At 42.5% G+C, this 23,972-nt stretch overlaps 1 protein-coding gene across 1 annotated transcript in view; it reads right to left on the minus strand.

Moving 5' to 3' along the window:
* The window catches only part of LOC125638490 (uncharacterized), a 37,410-nt gene extending 14,600 nt beyond the window's left edge, over window positions 1-22,810 (minus strand). The window contains exons 1-5 of the mRNA XM_048854336.2: window positions 22,715-22,810; window positions 9,341-9,420; window positions 3,581-3,702; window positions 1,971-2,109; window positions 4-125 (exon numbers count right to left, since the gene is read on the minus strand). Coding sequence (XP_048710293.2) covers window positions 4-125; window positions 1,971-2,109; window positions 3,581-3,702; window positions 9,341-9,407 — 450 coding nt within the window. The 5' untranslated portion in view covers window positions 9,408-9,420; window positions 22,715-22,810. The remainder of the gene's footprint in view (window positions 1-3; window positions 126-1,970; window positions 2,110-3,580; window positions 3,703-9,340; window positions 9,421-22,714) is intronic.
* Window positions 22,811-23,972: the final 1,162 nt, after the last annotated feature.

Here is a 23,972-nt window from a genome sequence, read left to right on the forward strand (position 1 = left end):
TACCCCAAATAGCACTGCACCAAGCCTGGAGCCAACGTCAACCAGAATCTTTCCTGTCAGGTCAGGCAACGCATACCAATAAAGAAACTTCAGTTCCATGAGGGAAAAGGAATGAGAAATAAACTCTGAGAAATAAAAGCAGAACAGAACAAAGGTGTTACATGGGTAACATTCACCAGTGCCAAATATTCAGCAGAGCATAACCCTACTCTGACACAGATCTCCCCTTCTACTATATTTTAATTCTTGTTTCCTATACACTTTTTTATTATAGGGCTCCATCAACCATCTGAGTCTGCAGTGTCCTGTGCTATGACTTAGAGCTTGTCTACATCTGAAACACTATAGCAGCACAGCTGCAGTGTTGCAGCTGCGTTGCTGCGGTGCTTCAGGGAAATTACCACCTATGCCAATGGGTGGGGCTCTCCCATTGGTGTAGGTAATCCACCTCCCTGAGAGGTGGTAGCCAGGTCAATGGAAGAATTCTTCTGTCGGCCTAGCATCGTGTACATCAGGGGTTAGGTCGGCTGAACTATGTCACCCAGGGGTGTGGATTTTTCACTCCCCTGAGTGACGTAGCTGGGTCGACCTAACTTAGAACAGGCCTTAGTCACTAGATTAACTTTAGTTGAATCAGCACCATTCCTCTATTAGAGAGGTTAACTATAATTATTAGAGCTGCTTGGAAAAACGCAAACAAAATATTTTTTCATTGGAATTTACTGATTTGTCAAACTCATAGTGTTCCATGGAGACAGTCTGATTTTGACAATGTCTGAGGAAATCCAGGAAGGGGTCCTGAGGGACGCCTGCCTGCTTTCCTGCCAACTCACTCACCCAGCTCCTCAGTGCCCTGCTGGACTACTTTGGCATCAGTGCTCCATTCCCTTTTGGGGAAAATTTTTAAAATTTAGGTTTTCAGCCTGAATTGGAAAAAAACCAAATTCTGAAACACTAAAATCCTCTGAGAAATAGAATTACCTTTCTCCACACAGCTCTACTAATTATTTACCTGGAAATATTACTATACATTAATGGCGGTGAACGATTCAGAGTATTACAACTGAATACAGTATCTTAGATCTCAATGTAACAACAATATATCTGTTCACAAAAAAAATCTGTAAATAGTTTTAAATTGGAACAGCTAGCTTTTAGAAGACTGAATGTTACTATAATAAAGTATTTATGCTTTGCATTTTAAAGACCCTGCTCTGCTTTGGGGTAGCACAGAGCTGCACCAGGCCAAACAGCAGCTCTCAGAGTCACTGTGCCTCCTAGTGTTCCTACATATGAAGGTGGAGGAGGCCACTGTGTCATCTCTTTTGACACTGCTGCATGCACTTTCCTCTTCAGTATAGCCATAGCCCTGTCTACTTCCTGCCCCCTTTGTGGCTGGCTAGGGTCACTCATGCAACTGTGCCTGGCCCTTGTGTGCAGGAGGCTTCTTGTGCTCTCCCCCATGCAGAGTGTGGGGAATAATCTGTCCTGCTGACTATGCCAGTTTGGAAAGACAAAGGCCACGTCTACACTACAGACTTCTCATAAAATAGCGACGTCAGTAAGGGTGTGAGGATGCGTGATCCTTGACCGACATAGCTATACCGGCCAAAGCCCCTAGTATAGCCACAGTTATGCCAGCAAAGCTGTCCTTTTGCCAGTATAGGTTATTTTGCCTTGGGGTGGGGGAGTGCTGGAAAAAGTTACACTGGCAAAAGTGCTGAGATTTGCGAGTATAAAACAGCTTTCACTCTAGGTGCTCTTTGCTGGTCTAGCATGCCGGTATACCTATATTAGTAAAGCACGCCTAGAGTAGACTTGGCCAAAGTCCTCAATCAGCTGGATGATCTGTTGCTCAGGTGAGCTACTGCATAACTATTTTTAACAATATAAAATAGCTACATCTATTGTATATTCACAAATCAGCCAGCATATCTATTTGGCTTGTGCACTCACAACATGGTACTTACCTAAAGGTGCGGTCTTGTGTGAGCCACACACTACACAGTAGTTTCTACTCATTTTCCCCTTCTCACACAATGAATCAATAATGTCATCATCATAAAGGAATGCATCAACATGAACTGTTGGCTCTGGCTGCTCAAGTATCTAAAAAAGAAGATGAAATCTAAGAAAATCACAGACAAATCTCTTTATTTCACTTATACAGTGATTTGGGTTTTTTAAACAAAACCTAAAGGTCCAGACTGTGTCCTATGCAATGCATTAGACCTAAATTACATATCACAAGTTCTGGAATTATGTTTTTACTTCCTCACGCACTCTCCACCTTCCCCAAGGTTCTGTCCAATCAGTCCACTTGTATTTGTGTAATTTATGTCTTTTAATACTAAAGTTAATATATATTTCTCTAAAATGTACGGCTAGTCTAACCAAATTAAGCTAAATTGATTTAAGTCACACAAATTGATTTAAGAGAGAGTCCACCCAATAGTGGTTGCACAGATTTATTTAAAATTTATTTGGTTAAATAAATGCAATTCCTGTGTGTAGACTTAGCCTACAATTTTCAACTGACAAGCAACTGCTTTGTAGAAGTTGTCAAGGGAAAGCTGGAGGTTTGAGCAGCTGGGCAAGGGACAGTTGGGGATTTTGGTACCCAGGAGACAAGTGAAGGTTATAGGCTAGGGAAGGAATGCATTCGCTCTTTCCTTTACAATTTGGGCAAAGGAAGAGGTGACTTACATTTAGGGGATAGGGAGCTGAATGCCTCATTACTCACCCCAGAAACACACTAAGGTAATGCTGCTTCTCTTATAACTTTAACTGTCTAAGAAATACAACTGTTCATGTTTAATATTTCAGAATCAGAAACACCATTGATTAATGCACGTATAATTTTCAATCAGATGGACATTATTGTTTTTGCCTTTTATTATTTCAAGGCGTTGTATTCCTCAAGCATCCCCCTATCTCCTCTTTCCTCCCCTCAAAGCATTGGTGCACAGGGCCAATCCATTTTTCCAGTTAAGAACTACATGCAGCTCCTCTAGGAATGTATTAACTCTGTTCCTGGAATGAACAGAAGAAGTGCTTAAGTAGAAAAGATGCTACTTTTCTCCACTCCCAAATACACATGAACTGAGCATCCTGCCTCTTTCATTCCCTAATATCTCAGGAAACAAGGAAGGGGAAGCCAAACTTGAATCTCCTGTACTGTAGTACCACCACTCCACTGGCTCTATCTTTTCAGTTTTCTTATTTCACGTTCATACTGTAATAGTGCCTAGAGGCCCCAATTAGGAATCATCATGCCAGTCAGGCACTATATTCCATAACTAGGCTAGCTGCATTGTGCTGGACACTCTACATGAATGTAATAAAAGACAGGTCCTGCCCTAAATAAGTTACAATCAAATTATTTAACTGAGGCACTGTGAGGTGAAGTGATTTTCCCAAGGTCATGAAACAAAACAGTGGCAGAGTTGGGAACAGAACCCAGGTCTCCCAAATCCCTCCAATGCCCTAGCCAATAGACCATATTGCCATCGGTATTATTATTATAATCTCTGAGTGAATGCTGTGGTGCAGCAGAGAGAGACCAGAATGACAAGCTTACTTTTTGAATCGCAAGATGTTCTGAGTTAAGCATTGCCTCAATGGGTAAGCAATTCCGAAGATCTTCAGCAATACTTCTGAGTACAACATCATTATTACTCAACATGAATTCATCAAAGTCATCTACAATACAAAATGATTTAAAACAATCATGTATATATTATGGGGACTGTAAGTGATGACCAATATAATATAGCTGTGATTTGTAAACAATGCCAGATGTATAGGGTTTTTATATGAAGCATGTTTTCCAATCTTTATTAGTATTTTCAGCCAGAGACAGATTTAAATCCTAATAACTTTGTCTCTTAAAATAAGTATTTTTTAGATTTCAAATTATTTTCATGTTTACAAACCTATAACTTACACATGATGACCTATACCCCATCAAAGTGATATGGTTTCATTCTAAGATATAAAAACATCAAAGATGTTTTTGAAGTGTTGGAAAAACGACAAAACTCACAGTTGCTTGCACTCACATAACTGTCACAAAGGTTTCTCTTATAGAGTCAAATAAAATACATTAGAGTGCTAGTTACGAAGATCAGGGACAATGCATAGTTCAACAATTCAGTTTATAAGACATCTTAAATAAGTAAGTGAAAAAAAACTAAGAATTAATTTTTTCACATCCTATTTGTATTGGAGATTTTTGTTATTTTTCACATGTACGCATCTGCACCATAAGGCTCTCTCTCCTTCTTTCCTGATTTATCTTCCCATCCTCCTCTCTTTAGATCTATAGCCAATTTCCTTTAACCAGGGACGATTAGATGAAACTGCCTTTTAGAGCTCCTCCATGCTCCATCCACATTGAGCCTCGACCTAGTTCTAACCACTGGCGTAGGCCAGGTTGCAATGATATTTATTAAAAAAAAAAAAAATTAGTAACATGGATTGGCTCCATCCATCGAGGCTTTCTCTACACTTAAGACTTTTTTCTTCTCAAATAACAATTCCTTTCTACCCCATTTTGTCTGCCTTTTCTATTTAGATTTAGATTGTAAGCCTTTGGGCAGCGACTACGTTTTACTACGCGTACATACAGCACCTAACACTATGAAATCACATTCTTAGTTGGGGCTTCTAGGCTTTTCTTTAATAAAACTAAATAATAAAAAAATTCCATTACTACCACTGGTGGAAGCGCTAGTACAGACAGGCTGTCAACTGCAGCCACTGTTCACAGCAAGTCTAGAAGACATAGTGGTTAAAAATGCCAGGCTTGTGGGGCTGATCCACACTAGTGCTCCCACTGTTTCTATCACTGGTGGAGCTGTACCATACCAACAACAACGGACAATTTTAAGTCTAGGGTAAAGACAGCCAAAGGCCAACTAAACTACAATTTTAGCCTTGAAGTGGTTTTGAGTCATGTTTAAAATTGCTTCAGCAAACATGGTTTAAATAAAGGAGTCACTATTAATTAGTGTAAGAGATTAGCTTTCTCTCCATACAAAGAGCTCTGAATGTTGCTTCCACAGCACTTCCCAAAACTGAGACCAAGAGCCGATCCCAGATCTCTCTTATTATGCTGCAGAACATTACTACTAGGCCTTTAGGCCAGATGGCCTCTATCTAAGATTTATATAGGTTATTAATTATTACTTGTATTGTGGTAATGCCCAAAGGCCCCGATTGGGATTGCAGCCCTACTGTGTTAGCCATTGTACAAAGACATGATCTATGTCCCAAAGAGCTTGCAATCTAATTTGAAACATGATGCACAGTGTGAACAAACAGTAGAATAGATAGGAAGAGCTGGGGTTAACAGTAGCAACATTAAGTGTTGCAAATTACACAGATAGTATGCACAACTCAGTGGCTCCAGATTTAGCTTTTTATTTTTAACCCAATAAATAAAATCTCATATGTCTTCCACTGTCATAAAATCTCATATGTCTCCCACCATCCAACACTGGTTTGGAAATTATTCACAGGCATCACAGAAGAAGTGGGTCTTGAGGAAGGAGAACAGTGGATTTATTGATCAGTTCAGGAAGGAAGTTCCATGCATATAGGACACCACAGAAGATTGTTCAGAGACATTTGCAGGAGAAGTGGACAAACACGTGTTTAAGGCTGGCATCATCAGTGAAGCAGACAGGGTGTAGGGCAACCTGGTAAGAGATAAGAACAGATGAGGGAGGCAGAGAGTTGTGAAGAGCCTTAGCAGTGAAGACAAGAAGTTTGAACCTGATGAAATGGAGGAAGCTGAGCAGAGGGAATTAGAAAAAGGGGTGACATGGTCAGAACAATGGGCAAGAAAGATTATCTTAGCAGCTGTATTTTGTATTGACTGATTGTTGTGGGCAATAATCTCCAACATCTGGCTTGTGCTTTTAAACAATATTGTTACTATGTAATAGAGTTCATCCAGCTGCTACACTGACTGTTAAGAGTATCAAATTCTCCATTTTGTTAAAATGTGTAAGCGTGGCTTTACTGCATCTCTAACAACATATGAATTCAGATCCTGCGATCCCAGGGCTAGGAGTATTGTTGAGAAAGTGATCAGTTCCTGCACTGCTCAAGTGACCCTATTCTGGCCAACAGGAATGGCGAATGGCTCCTGAGGATATTGTACATCCTGCCTCCTTGGGGCCACTGGACGATCGAGGCGCTGAAGGAGCACTCAAGGACGATAAGGCCATTGTGGAGAAACTAAGTGAATTCTTTGCATCGGTCTTCACAGCTGAGGATGTGAGGGAGATTCCCAAACCTGAGCCATTCTTTTTAGGTAACAGATCTGAGGAACTGTCCCAGATTGAGGTATCTTTAGAGGAGGTTTTGGAACAAACTGATAAATTAAACAGCAATAAGTCACCAGGACCAGACGGTATTCACCCAAGAGTTCTGAAGGAACTCAAATGTGAAACTGCAGAACTACTAACTGTAGTCTGTAACCTATCATTTAAATCAGCTTCTGTACCAGATAACTGGAGGATAGCTAATGTGACACCAATTTTTAAAAAGGGCTCCAGAGATGATCCCGGCAATTACAGGCCTGTAAGCCTGACTTCAGTAGTGGGCAAACTGGTTGAAACTGTAATAAAGAACAATATTGTCAGATATATAGATGAACATAATTTGTTGAGGAAGAATCAAGGTTTTAGTAAAGGGAAATCATGCCTCATCAATCTACTAGAATTCTTTGAGGGGGTCAACAAGCATGTGGACCAAGAGGATCCAGTGGATATAGTGTACTTAGATTTTCAGAAAGCCTTTGACAAGGTCCCTCACCAAAGGCTCTTGAGCAAAGTAAGCTGCCACAGGATAAGAGGGAAGGTGCTCTCATGGACTGGTAACTGATTAAAAGATAGGAAACATATCTAGATATAAATGGTCCGTTTTCAGAATGGAGAGAAGTAAATAGTGGTGTCCCCCAGGACCTGTACTGGGTCCAGTCCTATTCAACATATTCATAAATTATCTAGAAAAAGGGGTAAACAGTGAGGTGGCAAAATTTGCAGATGATACAAAACTACTCAAGATAGTTAACTCTCAGGCAGACTGCGAAGAGCTACAAAAGGATCTCTCAAAACTGGGTCACTGGGCAACAAAATGGCAGATGAAATTTAATGTTGATAAATGCAAAGTAATGCACATTGGAAAGCATGCTCCCAACTATACATATAAAATGATGGGATCTAAATTAGCTGTTACCACTCAAGAAAGAGATCTTGGAGTCACTGTGGATAGTTCTCTGAAAACATCCACTCGATGTACAGAAGCAGTCAAAAAAGTTAACAGAATGCTAGGAATCATTAAGAAAGGGATAGATAATAGGACAGAAAATATCATGTTGCCTCTATATAAATCCACGGTACGCCCACATCTTGAATACTGTGTGCAGATGTGGTGGCCCCATCTCAAAAAAGATATATTGGAATTGGAAAAGGTTCAGAAAAGGGCAACAAAAATTATTAGGGGTATGGAACGGCTTCCGTATAAGGAGAGATTAATAAGACTGGGACTTTTCAGCTTGGAAAAGAGACGGCTAAGGGGAGATATGATTGAGGTCTATAAAATCATGACTGGTGCAGAAAAGTAGATAAGAAAGTGTTGTTTACTACTTCTCATAACACAAGAACTGGGGGTCACCAAATGAAATGAACAGGCAACAGGTTTAAAACAAATAAAAGGAAGTATTTCTTCACACAATGCACAGTCAACCTGTGGAACTCCTTGCCAGAGGATGTTGTGAAGGCCAAGACCATAACAGGGTTCAAAAAGAACTAGATAAATTCATGGAGGATAGGTCCATCAATGGCTATTAGCCAGGATGGGCAGGAATGGTGGTGTCCCTAGCCTCTGTTTGCCAGAAGCTGGCAATGACTATTACCTGTTCTGTTCATTCCCTCTGGGGCACCTGGCACTGGCCACTGTCGGAAGACAGGATACTGGGCTAGATGGACCTTTGGTCTGACCCAATAAGGCCATTCTTATGTTCTTGAGCAGAGAAATGGTTATTGTAATATGGAACTTTTGAAGAGGGGGGAGGACAGGAGGGATACCCTACTTCCCCAAAACCAGAATATGGGAAATCTCTGACTCTTCCCCTCCTCATATTCTCTTAATTTTTCTGAGTTTACCAAAACCTGAAGAGCAGCTCTGTGTAAGCTCAACAGCCTGTCTCTCTCTCTCTCTAACAGAAGTTGGTCCAAAAAAAGATACTACCTCACCCACCTTGTCTCCAATAAAACTATGACCATATATCAAATATACAGTATCATCAGAGAATCACATTCTTCAGAAACAAGAACAAACAAACAAACATCAAACACAAGAAAGGGAGAGAAAAAAAAATCATGGATGCTCTTTAAAATAACTACTAACAGAACAATAAAATAAACACTAACAACTTCCCTAAATGTCTTATGCTATCCGGAACATAATTAAGATCAAATAAATCTTCAAATCAACAATATTTAACGATTTCCTAGATCATTTACATTAGTCAAACCAGCAAATTTAAAATGGTTCATTTTTTATTTCTTTTTTAGTATTTTTAAAAAAACAACCAACTGGTGAATGGATAGATTTTGCTGTCCATTTTCATCTGACACAGCTGACAAAGGCAGAGATTAGCCTCCACCTGTCTAAAGTGAGGGGGAAAAATAAAATAAATGCTCACACAGGAACACCTTAAGGCCATGAAATAACTTTCCCCAGTGTTGCTAGGCACATCTCAGAATCCATTCCTGTCAACGACTAAGAGAAAAGATATGTTTTCACTAATCTGGAATCTACAAAAGTCCCTGCTGAGGCAGTGTAGTCCAGTAGAGAGGATACTAACCTGAGATTTAGAAGATCTGGATTCTATTTCTAGCTCTGCCATTGACTCAGTGGGTGACCTTGGGCAAGTCACTTCACCCCTCCGTGCTTCTGTATCCCCTCCCACTCTTTCCATTGTCTATTTAGATTGTAAGCTCCTTAAGGCAGGAACTGTCTCTTACTATGTGTCTGTACTGTATCCCCTATAAAGGGGCCTCTAAAAGCTACTGTAATAGAAACTATAATGATCTAACATGACGAGATCATTCCTTGAAGGTACTGAGTGTGAATTCGGCACTTTAATATAACCCAAAGCCAGAAGACCATCCTAAGCTTTATGAATCCCATATGACAAACTGCTGAAACCCAAATTCTAAAAAGCAGATAATCAGCTAAAAGTGCTCATCGCCAAATGGTGATGCATTTTCTGTTAGGAACACAAACACTGCAGGGCAAAGAAAAAAATGAATGAACACATTACCTTTGTGGGAGGTCACAAAATGGCAGCTTATTTTAAGCAGCTCTTGCACAGTATTCTGCATGTGCATGTTCAATCCATTACTAAAATCAGAATTTGAGAGGTTACCTATTTCATAACCGAGAAAGAAATAGTAACACCTACTTCAATAAGTCAAATGCACGAACCCTTACATATCCATGTATTTCTAAATCACCACTGAGTGCAGCATCTAGGTGTCCAATATTAAAATGTACACTTCCACCTCACCCTGGGAAGCCTATATCTACTCCACCCTTGGTAGGGTTATACTACATAGGCTATTCCTTGATGCCTATCTCTCCAGGTATCTCCAAACAAGAAATCAAAAAGAACCTCAATACATAGGTACTGTTCTTGTGCCACCGTAACTGGGCCTGTTACTGGTACTAAATGATGGGAATGTACAATACATAATCCAAGCCCTAGTATGTATCTTCACAGAGTTAATAACATTTTAAAAACAAACCAGGAAGAAATTGCACATAGTTTATGAATTAGTTTAAGATGAATCTCAATCAGTTGTGTTTTTTGCTGGAAGGAATATTACTGTCTGTATTCCACTCCAAAACTGGTTCTGCAGGACCTGCTCACTGTGCATTTATAATTTAATCAACACCTTGGAAAAAAATTAACACCCTGCCACAACTCAGCCTTAACGTAGCAGATTTAAAATTAGCTATGTAAACATCAGAAGCCTCACACTGGATGGATAGCACCACTGACTGTATCATGTCTAAACATTTTGGCATTACCAAAAATCTGACTGTACAGAAGCATTACAGAATCCCAGGGTTAGAAAGGACTGCAAGGGTTATCTAGTTTAACCCCCTACCAAGGTGTAGGATTTGTTGTGGCTAAACCAGGGGTGGGTAAACTTTTTGGCCCGAGTGCCACACGGGGGTTGCAAAACTGTATGGAGGGCAGGGTAGGGAAGGCTATGCCTCCCCAAACAGCCTGGCCCCGCCCCCCATCCAACCCCTCCCACTTCCCACCCCCTGACTGCCCCCCTCAGAACCACTGACCCATCCAACCCCCCCTGCTCCTTGTCCCCGACTACCCCCTCTCGAGACCTCTCGGTCCCTATCCAACCCCCCTGTCCCCTATCCACACCCCCGCCCCGACAGGCCCCTCAGGACTCCCACGTCTTTCCAACCCACCCTGTTCCCCGTCCCCGACAGCCTTCATAGAACCTCCGCCCTATCCAACCGCCCCATGACAGGCCCCCTGGGACTCCCACACCTATCCAACCGCCCCCTGCTCCTGTCCCCTGACTGCCCCCCGGGACTCCCTGACCCCCTTACTATGCCACTCAGAGCAGCTTGTCTGGAAGCCACACCGCCCAGCCGGAGCCAGACACGATGCCATGCTGCCTGCAGGAGCACGCAGCCCCACCAACCAGAGCGCTGCTCGTGCAGCGGCGTAGCTGTAGGGGAGAGGGGACAGTGGACTAGCCTCCCCGGTGGGGAGCTCAAGGGCCGGGCAGGACGGTCCTATGGGCAGGATGTGCACCACAAGCCGTAGTTTGCCCACCTCTGGTCTAAACCATCCAAAACAGATGGCTATCCAGCCTCCTTTGGAAAACATTATGTAGCCTCTAAATTACAACAGGAGGTTGCATAGCACACTGAAAGGAAAGGACTTAATAAAGAGGCAATCTAAGAGCAAAGACAACTGGGCTTTTTTGATACAAATTCAAGATCACAGAGGAAAAAGCAAATTTGCTTTGCAAAGACTAACATTTGTTAGTCTTAATTATGCAAAGCTAATTTAAACTTCGAATATAATTTGGTGATACTGGATGTACAAGCTGAAGATAAGGCTGCATCTCTCACAAAAATTAATTTCCCCCATGTTACCAGTAAGATTTTAGATACGACCTCAGGATGAATAATCTGGTCATTCCTAATACCATTTTCCCCTGCAAATATCTCCATTAAGATTACCATCGTATTCCTGGTACTTTTTTCCAACAGAAGTCAGATTTATTTAATTAGTACTTTAGCTCTTTTTGGTGTGTTGTTCAGGGTGGATAAAAATCAATGATTTAAAAAAAAAATAAAAAAAATTGGAATTTTTTTATTTAAATCAGAATTTTTTTGTAAAATGCTTTTTAAGGAAAAAAATTATCTAAAGATAGTTTTAATTAAGATACATTCTAGCTCAAAGATATCTCATCATAGAATAGGGATTATAAATTCTAATTCTATAGTATGAGACAATATATTCATGTAATGTTTAAGAAAAGTTTTGTAAATGAATTCCAATAGTTCATGGATTAGGGACCCAATTTGATGGGGTTCTAGGGGCTTCTGTATAGATTATTTAGGTTAATCTTTCTATCTACCCAATGGGACTCAGTGCTCAGTCTAGAAGATACCATCAGAGATGCTTAGTTTGCAGTTCTCAAACTGTGGATTTGTGTCTCCAGAAACACAGTAACATGCTTGTTAACAGCAAAAATGTTTTTAAATAAATAAATATATAGAGGTGAGAAACAACAGACCTCAACCCTATTGTCCCTCTGCAAATTTGTGTACACAGAGTCAATCCCTTACCTCTCTCTAAAAGTGCAAAGTTTCAAAAAGTTCAATGAATAGAAGATTGTTGGAGACAGAATAGATCTGGACAAGGAGAAGTCTGGAGTTAAATGTGAGAAGGAAGGGACAGGCAGTAGAAACAAAAGTGAAACTGTTTGAGCAGCATATTCCAGAAGTCTTAGGGTCTTTCTGAGGGTAGCCTTCATTGATTTGAGATCTACCATACCATTCTCTCACTAGAAGGGAAAACCGATAATGGCAGCAGGCTGTAGATGAGACCCAAACTGGGTCTCTTTTATTGCTGAGTTGTGAAGAATATGTATTAAGGTTACAACAACCAACAAGAATGCACTTTTATGTAGAAATCCATGATTAAATAGAGTCTTCCTGACTAGTGATTTAAAGCAAATCCACTTTGGTGTTGTTTAAATTTACATCTCTTTGACTGAGCTGACAGAAGCTCCACAGTTCAATTTTGAACCAAGTTACTTGTATGTTGTATAATTGCTCCGTACATTTACCAAAATCATATGACCTAGTTTTCATTGATGACTAACTGCTTATTCCCAGTCCTTGTTCTTACATCAACCTTTTCCTCTATAGTTTCATTTTCCCAGTGGAAAATTGTAAAAGGTAATTAATGCCACTTCCTAAAACTGGTGATTCCTCAGATTCTTATCCTAAAACTGACGATACATCAGAACCGATCATAACATCCCATCTCAATTTATCAAACAATATTTAAAATAATGAAAAAGATTCACAATGTATCCACCATCTTAATGATGATCTAACCTGTCAATCTGGCTTCTGCTCAGTGACACTACTTGATCTCTACTCAAACACTACTCTGTTTGCATAAATCATATTCCTTAAGCTCTGGATAAGAAGCACAATACAGATTTACAGATGTAATTCTTCTTCTATTCTGTAATAGTACTTATGATCTCTTAGCACTCACGTGCATCTTTCTTCATTCTTGCTCTTTACTCATCATGAGGCTTTAATTAGAACCTCTTGAAGATTTCCAGTTCCACCTTAGTTTTGTTATAGATGAGAGGAAAAGAAAAGGTATCTTCCTATTAAGGAATCCTGCCCCACCAACACCCGCCCCTTACATATACTCCACACTTCCTAACCTTGTGGAAGTCATCACTTAATAAATATAACTACCGAGGTCTGGGAATGGAAGAGTCTCTGGTCCATAATTGAAGGAGCTGGGCTGAATGGGGCTAACTGTATGAGCACCGCGAAAAAATTTTCTAGTCTCCACAGGCAGTGTATTTTGCTAACACAGTCTCTCCTTTATGAACTGTTTACCTTAATGCCATCATATATTCTTCCCACACTGCCTGCTACATATCTAATCTGCAGGCCACATCGTGCCCTCAGCTCCCATGTCACAGGGTTAGATCCTATGTCATTTACTGTTTTTAAAATTACTTTGCTAATTTGCACCCAGTGCAAGTCAGTGGGCAAGGAAATTTTAAATTCAAAGTTAACTGCATTTTTACTTATCCCTGGTAGAGGTTTTATGATGGGTTCAGTAATTGGTGTGTACTATACAATTATGCATTAATTACTGGATGATTTAGCGTTCTCAGATCAGTTTACCACTGTAGGGGATTTTGATATAGATCTGAGACTTAAATGAAAATATACAGATGGTAAAGTTTATAAAACTGCTATTTTCTCACTAAGTTACTTATTTTTTTAAAAGTTTAATTTCTAATGTATTACAATATTCAGCATTTAGCCCTGGGACAAGGGTAAATGTAAAATCATACTATATCTATTTTAAACTATTTGACAGTATAGGAACAACATATATGGATAAGGGGATTTTTACAGCCTTATCAGTAGGGCCATACCAAATTCACAGTCCATTTTTGTCAATTTCTTGGTCACAGGATTTAAAAAATAATAAATTGAATGATTTCAGCTATTTAGATCTGAAATTTCAGGCTATTGTAATTGTAGGGATCTTGACCCAAAAAGGAATTGTGCGGGGAGGGTGGGAAGGGGGTTGCAAAGTTATTGCAGGGGGGGAGGAGGTTGTGGTATTGCTACCCTTACTTCTGTGCTGCTGCTGGCTGCAGCACTGCCTTCATAGCTGGGCAGCTGGAAAGCGGCAGCTGCTGGCCGGAATCCCAGCTCTGAAAGCAGAACGGCCGCCAGCAGCAGCGAATAAGTAAAGATGGCATGGTATAGTATTGCCACCCTTACTTCTGCGCTGCTGCCTGCGGCCCTCAGTCAGCAGCCGCCACTCTCCGGCCACCCAGCTCTGAAGGCAGCAGCGCAGAAGTAAGGGCAGCATGGTATGGTATCGCCATCCTTACTTCTACGCAACTGCTGTTGGGGCGCTGCCTTCAGAGCTGAGCACCTGGCCAACAGCCACCGCTCTCCGGCCACCCAACTCTGAAGGCAGCACAGAAGTAAGAAGTGGCAATACTGCAACCCCCCTGCAACTCCCCTTTCGGTCAGGACCCCCAATTTGAGAAACACTGGTCTCCCCCATGAAATCTGTAATAATATATGGTAAAACCACACAAAAAAACAGATTTCACGGTGGGAGACCAGATTTCACAGTCCATGACACGTTTTTCATGGTTGTGAATTTGGTAGGGCACTACTTATCACTGTATGACTGATTAGTAAGAATCCCCAAATAGACTTGTTCCATCTGTTTTAAAAGATCAAAATACAACAAAAAAGGTTTTTAGTTGCCAAGAAGAAAGGTGACTTAATGACTCTAGTTTCAGATTTGAAATGTGGACTTCCTGAAGTCACAGAGACAATTCTGATAGAGTCAACTCATCCTTCCCGCCTCCTGAAGTTAAATGAAGTACACCAGAGTTTACTGTATGAGAGAGTTTTTTTAAAAGCATGAGTCTTTCAACCTGAGGCCACACCTTCTCTGTATAAACATTAATATATCCCAGGACACTTCTATAATAGTAGAAGTTTGGAGGGTCAGTTTACACAATGCTCTCAAACTTCTATCTGGACAGGGCGCCATCACTAATGGCTTCGGGAAATCCAGGCGCATGTTCAAGGCCAAAGTTAATACTCTTCTACAGTTTACACCACACTTTTAGAGTTCCAGCACCAGATCTGCTACTAGCAGTGCTGGGGTTCTCACACTACAATACATCAGCAATGCAAATTCATTTACTGCTCATGCTCCAGTTCTGTGCAGTAAGAGATGCATCAGGTTGACAGAGAGATGGCAGGGATAATCTGAGCCCCTGGTAAACCAGGATGTCTCCCCCTTTTAACACAACCTGGGCATATTACAAGTAGCCTCTTTCAACTTACACACACACACACCCCCACACACACTGAACTCTGCACCTCAATTTAACGGAATCTTTGCAGGGGGCTCCCAAATTGGCTTTAATTAGCCTTTAGGTTTTGTCCAAGTTTCCTTGGGCAAAATTTCTGGGACTCGGCTTTCCCAGTATTTAAATAAAAAAAAATTAAAATAAAAAAAAATTACCAAAGCTTCTTGTTGCTATTTCTGACAGTTAATGTTTCATTTCTTCAAGATCTAAAACTGACTGTAATTCAAAGGAAAAGCTGTAACCTCTACCCGAAAATGACTTACATTACACTGTAATGCGTGGGATGAGGAAGCTGGTTGCGAAAGAGCGAAAGCAGTGTTGCTAAGCAGCTGCCTGAAGACAGTAGACTATTTCTATCATTATGTGAAAAGACTTGGAACTTCTGTAATTTGTAAGAACTGAAAAAAGTATCACTTATTTTATTCTGTATAAGGGCAGAGGAGAAAAATAGGTTCAAGACATTGATTTATGTTACCATAATTACTAAGGAAGATTACTCATGGAAACTGTTAAACCAAGGAACTGTTTAAAAGTTTTCTATTTGAGTTTTTAGTTGTTCAGATATGGCCTTTATTCTAGAGAAGATAAAAGTTACTAGGTTTTTGCTATGCTGTAAAGATCTCAAATTACTTTTAACTGATGTGCCAGATAACATTGTGCATATTTATCATTTTCATAAAAGTAAAAAAATCTTAATAAATTGTTTTAAGTAAAAAAAAAAAATCATCAAGCTGTCTTAGTAGTGATGCAACATGTTACTGCAGGAGGATCCACCTGCTCAGGTCTTTATCTCAAGCTGTCATGAGACGCAAACACACTCAGCCCTGGGGTTGTAATGAGGATGTGAGCCTTAAATTGCTCTGCTGATGATGTTGGAACCATGCCCAGCCCTCCTCAGCTGGAAGTGTAATTGTTGCAATGCAACATCTTGATGGGAACAGAAATAGGACTCTGGTAGGAGTACAGAAAAGAAAGGGAAAAACTTGTGTCTCAGAAGATGTCATTTTCCCTGTTTATTTTACTCCCCCTTGGTTGAAATGATCTCTTTTTCACCGTATACATTCAAATTGGTTTCCCACTATTATTTGGTTCTTTTCTTTTTTCACATCATCGTTCCTCTGCTCCCTCCTCTGCATCCTAGAAATACTGGGCTTTAAATTCAGTGCATGATTGTGGAGACTAGACAACTTTTCAGCATCTCCCATGATACTGCTTTTCCTTGAGTGGGACAACCCCAATTCTAGAGATGTAGTCAGTGTTAACCAGGCATCTCAGTACTGACTCCTTGCGATACTTTGTCCTGTCCCAATCTTAGTGGTTATGGGAGTGCTCAGATATTACAGGAATGGATGTGGCATAAGTACCTAGAACAGAGGAATTTTGCAAGAAGAACATAGTAGGCTCTGCCTTCCCTCACCACTGCCACAATTGTTGCTCAGAGCAGCTCTATGAGGTGAGGAGTCACCAAGAATGCTGAGCAGAGGCCCTAGTTCTGGGGACAGAGTATAGTGATTTTAAGCCCCATCTTCCTCCACTAGTTCAGACTCTCTCCCAGTATTTTGGACAACACCTGCAGGAGGGGGCTCAGGAGAACAGCCCTGCTGAGCAAGTGCCTCAACTTAATCTCTACTCAATTCTTTAGGTGAATAAGCCAGTAGAATAATCTTCCTCCATTTGCCAACTGCCTCTTGACAAGCTTGGTGCGAGAGAAGGAAATGGCAGCCATCCAAAATAACCCCAGGTCATGCTACAGGGAAAAAAGTGAAGTTATTTGTAGGGTGAGAGTTGTATGTATGTTTCTTCTGACTACCAATCTGATGAGAGTGACTATCACCATTAGCTGGGTAATGATAAGAAACTCAAAAATGTATGCCTAAAACTTCTGCATGTTCCCCCTAACTAAAAAGAATGTACCTCATACAATCAGATTAAAGATGAGCAAATATTGATACTTTTGTCTACTTCCTTGTTTAAACACCAGCATCATTGCTGATGTCACGGAATCTGGAAAGAATATTAACCTTTGATTACAGTGACAGGAGGTTATGTCCTGTAGGCTCCGCACCTCCCCACGACCCTCTTCTGTGCATTTAAAGTTACTATATTTCTCTTGCGACTCTCTGGATATTCTAAACCAGAAGGTCCCAAACTGTGGTCCATGGACCACAAGTGGTCCGCAAGCTCCATTCAGGTGGTCCACAGATAGCTCCCTCTAAGGTGCACACCTGAGCGACTAGACACGAGAGAACGAAGGGGCACCCCAATTAGATGCCTGGACCTTGGAGATGACACACCTCTAAAGTGAGGTGGTGGCCTTGAGGGGAATAGGGGGTAGGTGGGAGGGGCTATGTAGCAGGGTGGTCCCCCCAATCCAGCTCAAAAGGGGTTAGAAGCCAGCCCTTGGAGTGGGCTGGGGCTGAGAGCTAATCAGAGAAGCCTGGGAGGCAGCCAATCAAGGCTAGGGTGGGCCCTATAAAAGGGCTGTAGGGGCAGAAGGCTGCCAGTTTCTCTCCAGCCTTGGAGAGAGAAAGACTGGCTGCCTGCCTGCAAGCAGAAGGGGGTACCTTGGACAGAGCAGTGCTGGGAAAGGGCAGGAGGTGCTCCAGCCTGGTGAACTCCCTGGCTGAGGCTTTGCTTCCAAGGCCTGAGGAGGTACTGGGGCTGTGGGGAAGCAGCCAGGGAAGGAAGAGGCAGCTGGTCCAACCCCTTGCCGATGAGTGGCCACTTCAGACTGTGGTTTGCCCTTGAGGGATGGGGCTAGATGAAGACTGGTAGTGGGTCACTGAGGTGAGGTGGGATGGGATGAGGGGACTGGGATTTCCTGGGGGCACTACTGTGGGGCAGTACCCCAGAGAAGAGGTGCTGTGGGCCAAGGGGGATGCGGGGCCTACTCTGATGCCAGTGGTAAGACACATAGTGACAACAGGAGAAACACCAGCCAGCAGAAGGCACTCTGGAGCTGGAACAGCCAATTCCTGAGGTAACCAGAAGAGGTGTGGCAGTGGTAAGTACATGCCGCACTACAGGCAGTGGGGGGGGGGGGGGGGGGGGGGATTTAGGATGTGCAGGGCTGCGGTGGCTGGAGAAAGAGGTAACTTTCCCCAGCTCCAGGGCTGTGGCTGTCGGGGAGAGACACCCTTCCCAGCCCCTGCTCGGGGGGCTTCTGCAGCAGGGGAAAGAGCACATCCATTACATTAGAAAAGTAAGATTACTGATATTAAAATATAAGTTGTGTGCTTTTATTTGTAGAAAAAACATTATTTTTATATATAGCACTTTTATCCAAAGTGCTTTACAATAATTAACTAAAGCTACAAACAACATTTGGAAAAATAAGTGGTCTGCTGAGACCCTCAGCAATTTTCAAGTGGTTGGGGGGGAAGCTTGAGAACCACTGTTCTAGACCATGAAGTCTCAGTTGATCTCATTATAGAGCTAAGAACACAGATGGTTTCCTTTCTCTTTATTGCCTAGCGCTGATGCAATATTCACTTGCAATCTTTCAAAACTGCGAAGTACAGTAGCCAAAAGTGTATTTTTAACTCCTACATAATTAGATACTATGCAGCAGTCTTGATACTATTCACAAAGAAGGTATTCCCAAAGAAGAATACATATAGTTAGGAAGTTAGCAAATGTAAGGGCTATGTTCTCATGGCATGAGGCTGCCATTTCTGAAAGGCAAAACTATTTCAACTTGTAATAACAGTGAGAATCTTAGAATAGGGAGGATTCCTGCACAGACCTAATGAGAACACCCAATTATATTGTTCTCCAACCGGTTACTTTAGTTATTCAATCTTGTATTACCAGTGCATCCAGTCTATCCTGGCATTTGATCTTCTACATGTAAACTCAAATATTGTATTGCAATTACAAAACTGTTGCCATGTTAGTTTTGGCTTGGTCCACAAATCATAGACCTATACAACTGGCAAGGACTCTGATAGGTCATCTAGTCCAGTCCCCTGCACTGAGGCAGGACTAAAGAATTGTTTAGACCATCCCTGACAGGTGCTTGTCTAATGTGTTCATATCTGCCAGTCATGGAGAGTCCACAACCTCCTTAGGTAATTTGTTCCAGTACTTAACTACCCTTAGTTAGGAAGTTTTTCCTACTGTCTAAATCTCCCTTGTTGCAATTTAAGCCTATTAATACTTGTCCTATTCTCAGTGGTTAAGAACAACAATTTATCCCCTCCCTTTTTACAATCTTTTATGTACGTGTAGACTGTTACCGTGACCCCCTTGTTGTCTTCTCCAGACTAAACAAACCAAATTTCTTAGATCTTTCCTTGTAGATCATGTTTTCTAGACTAATCACTTTTGTTGATCTCCTCTGGACTTTCTCCAATTACTGGAGCTTTTTAAAAACCGCAATAGAGTACATTAAATTATGAGCACAGCCTACCAGACTGTAACAATTATAAAGTAGTTCAAATCTGGGGCCTGAACTACTTGACAGATTCATTATTTTAAGTGCAGAAATTGTTAGCAAAAATATGCTGTCTCATTAACAGTACTAAACACGTGTACATTTTAAAAAGGCTCTAGAGGTGATCCAAGGAACCAGACCAGTAAACTTTGCATATATACCTGGTAAATTGATTGAAACAATAGGTAAAATTACAATAAACCTCTGGGAGACCACGATAGCATTTAATCAGCATTGTTTGTGCAAGGGAAAATCATGTCTCACTAACCTATTAGAATTTTATGAAGGTATCAGCATTATAGACAAAAGAATGGGATGACTGTTCATTTAGACTTCAAAAATTTTTCATAGGTCCTTCACAAAAAAATACTAAAGAAACTAAGTAGTCATGAGGCGAGAAGCAAAATATTATCATGAATCAGAAACCAGATAAGTGACAGGAAAACAAAGAGTAAGAGCCAGTGTTTAGTTTTTAATCACACAATGCATCATTAAATGTGAAACCTACTTCAGTGCGTTGAGGCCAAAAATTTAAGATGCAAAACAGGATTGGACATATATGGATAAGAACCCAAAATAATTTAACATAGGTGGTGAGTTATATGGGCCCACAGTGCCTATGCTCCACCAATATGCAGGAATGTGGGCCCAGCTCCACGAATGTTTGGGTTTATATTTAATCTGAGCTGTCCCGTCCATAGGATGGACAGGGGCAACTGCCCTAGGCCCTGCGCTTTGGGGTGCCCCACGCTTCAGGGGGATGTGGGATCTAGGGCAGTCTGGAGGGTTAGCAGGGGACCTGGTGCTGGCAGCAGCAAGCAATGTGACCCCAGCCTGCCCTGCCCTGCCTCACTCCTGCTCTGCCCATTTCCCCAAGCCCCCCACACCGCCTCTTTCTGGCTTCCACCAGGAGCTGGTGGGGCGCGGTGGAGCAGGGCAGGCTGGGTTGCTCACTGCTGCCAGCACCAGGCCCCGCACTAACCTTCCAGGTCAACCTGGACCCTGTGTCGCCCTGAAGCGTGGGGGCCCCCCCAAAGCACAGGGCCTGAGGCAGTTGCCACAGTCTGTCCTATGGACAGGATGGCTCTGCTTGGACCCGTTCTGGGCACCACCAAAAATTATACAAACCTGGCTCCCATGTAAGCTAATGATTTTTGGAATAAACATTAAACCTTATGCTTAAAGACTACATTAAAATTTGATCTGTTTGGTCTCCTCCTAATCTGTAATGTGTGAGCAAAATATAATCTGCCTAATGAAGTGGTCCCCAAACTTTTGAGGGCTGCATCCCCACCATTACACCTGTCCACACCCTCCTGCCCCCCCCCAACCTCCCCCACTGAGCTAGTGCCAGGAGCAGGGTTATGGCTCTAGTGGGTGGGAGAGGAGAAGCAGACAAGGGGCTGGGACTGTACTTTATTCAGCACAGTACTATCCATGAGGCTATGGCTTCAGTGCATTACCTAAATTCACACTCTACATTTTCAACTGTCTCAAAGATTGTGAACAATTCATAAGAAACTAAACATAAAAAAGACTAACTTTTCAAAGTCTTTTTAGAAATGGCATATACACAGCTCAAAACTAGCTGGCCCAATAATAAGGGTGCTATATACTGAGTCCCAAGATCCTACTCTGTACCAGCCTTCCTGTGTAACACTGGGCAAATCACTTAATCTCCATGCCTCAGTTTCCTCCTCCTCTTCTCCCCCCCTCCAAAAAAAAAGTGAAATGTGGATAAAAGTACTTTATTTCACATGGATCTTGTGGGGATAAATACATTGAAAACTGAGGCACTCTGATACTATGGTAATGAGAGTCAGACAGACATAGAAAAGAGCCATCACTCAACAGTCTCTTCTTATAGTATCAAATCTGCCAAATCCAGACAATGGAAAAGGTGGGACTCATGTAATGGCAGTGTAAATATGAGCCCATGAATGAATGGGAGAGGACATAATCCTCAAACTGCATGTTGTCCCTCCTTACTTATCAAGGTATTTCTCTGTGTAGTGTCTTAGAAAAATACTATCAACTTCAAAAACAGTTACTCGTATTCGCATAATACCTAGGAACCTCAATCATTGAACAGGACCCTGCTGTACTTATAAATGTTTTTCTTAATAATCAAAAGGGATATAGTTTCCTAAGTAAATTGGATTTTGAAAATTCTTACACTTTTCTCATTAGATTATATTTTGTATTTCTCTTTACACAAAGCAATTTAAATCAGTTTCACTATTGTTTATCATTGCTTGTATGTTTACAGTTTAAATTGCAATAAAAGCATTAACACAGCCTTTTCACTAAAATGGATTTTAACCCCATTTAAGTTGAACAGGTGCATCTCCTGCCCTTAGACAAAACCTAAAATTTGTAAATGACACCAGTGCAAATTCAATGTTACTAATTCTTGTGATAGGGTATTTTCTTAGAGCCCCAGCTGCTGGAAGCAAGAGATTGGGGGTGATTTCAGCTTTCACAGACTAGTATAAATGTTGAGCTGGAAAGGACTTTGAAAAGTCATTAAGTCCACCACATGGATAACCCTAGCCAACCAAGCAACACTGGCTTTACAAAGGAAGCTTTTAGCCCTCGGAACTTCAGAGAAAAGCTTGAACACATGACCCTAGTGCACCCTAAAGGCTCAGAAACCCCACCACAACGAAGATCCCTACTTCTTTTTTAAGTCTCAATTTTTAAGCCAATCTTACGATTTTGGGGGCCCCGGGTGCGGCAGTCGAACGCTGCAGGCGGCCAACACCGGAGTTTCCGCTATCTAAGCGAGCCCTACTTCAGTCGATACTTAAAAGTGAGGGGCACGCGCTAGTCAGGGGCGACACCTTCCGACCGCCGCGCTGAGCCGACCCAGGGGAGGAGCCGCGCGCGCAAGGGAGGAGCCGCCCGTTGACAAATCCCCGAGCCCAACGGGCGCGGCACGCGCAGCGCCTCCAACTCCCAGGGAAAGCCCTGCCCCCACGCGGTGCCTGAGGCTCGCCGAGGACGGACAGGTGCCGCGGCCGGCGAATGCATCGCTTACTGGTCGTTCGCATCCAGTGCAGCAGGCGGGACCGGTCGCCTGCGCGCGCGCCCCTCAGCACAGCCAGCACCGCGCTCCGCGCCCCGACGAAATCCATCGCCCGCCTGACCCCGGCCGCCCTACGCTAGAGCCGTGCGCGACGCGCCGGGCTCGAATATCCTGCGCCTGTGCAAGGAAGACCGAGAGCCCCGCCTCCCAGCACTACCCGTGCTTCATAATGCACATGTGTAGGGAGAGGGCGGCCCTTCTCCCGTCTCAGGATGGAAACAGTAATGAAGCCGCCTCTCACTGCGCATGTGTGGAAGAAGGCTCCTCCCTTTTTCTTAGCTCTCTCTCCTGTCGGAAAGGAGGCGTTTTCCCCACCGCGTCCTAGCCCTTGAAAACGCCTCTCCCTCCGCATGCGCAGATACTAGCTTGCGTGTCCAGCCCGCACGCGTACAATCCTCGCCCTTTTCAGGGAGGACTCATATGGCCGCTCTGCCCTCTCAGTGCGCAGGTGCACAAAAATCCCCACGCCTCCCTCTCTATTCCCGGGGTGGGAGGGAGCATAGAGTCCTGCCTCTTAAGGTGGGCTGTTCCTCCTGCTGGTAGGCTGTGTATTACGCTGCTCTGGAGTTTCAAACGGGCCCTTTGGAGGTGAATCGCCATAAAGAAAAGGCGGCTCACTCCTGTGAAAGCAGAGATCATCCTTCTACAGGAAACCCATCTTAATGACTTGGGGGCAGGGAGATCTGGGAGGGAGTACATGGGGGAAGGGGTGTTTAACAATTTCCTTGGGGGCAGCCAAGGGTATAGCACAGGGGTTCTCACACTGGGGGGGCAGGACTCCACAAGGTTATTACAAGCTGTCAGCCTTTACCCCCAAACCTCCCTTTGCATCCACCATTTATTAATGGTATTAAATATTAAGTGTTATAAGGGGCGGGGGAGTCGCACTTAGAGGCTTGCTTTGTGAAAAGGATCACCAGTACAAAAATTTGAGAACCACTAGAATAGCAACACCATTTCACAAAAGACTCAATTTACAAATTCTAGATGTTGATGAGGAAGGTGGATTTTTGCTGGTAAAGGCTAAGATCTTTAACTCTGTCTATACTGTAATTAATATATATGCAGCAGGGGTGAAAGTAACTTAACAGACTTACTGGTCTGCTGGAGTCCTGAGCAGGGGCGTGGCCTCCTCAATCAGAAGAGGCAGGGAAAGGCCCTGGGGCTCTGGCTGGGAGCCCCAGGGCCTTTAAATCACCCCACAGCTACC

The sequence above is a fragment of the Caretta caretta genome, chromosome 6 (assembly GCF_965140235.1).
Source record: "Caretta caretta isolate rCarCar2 chromosome 6, rCarCar1.hap1, whole genome shotgun sequence".
Taxonomy (NCBI): domain Eukaryota; kingdom Metazoa; phylum Chordata; order Testudines; family Cheloniidae; genus Caretta; species Caretta caretta.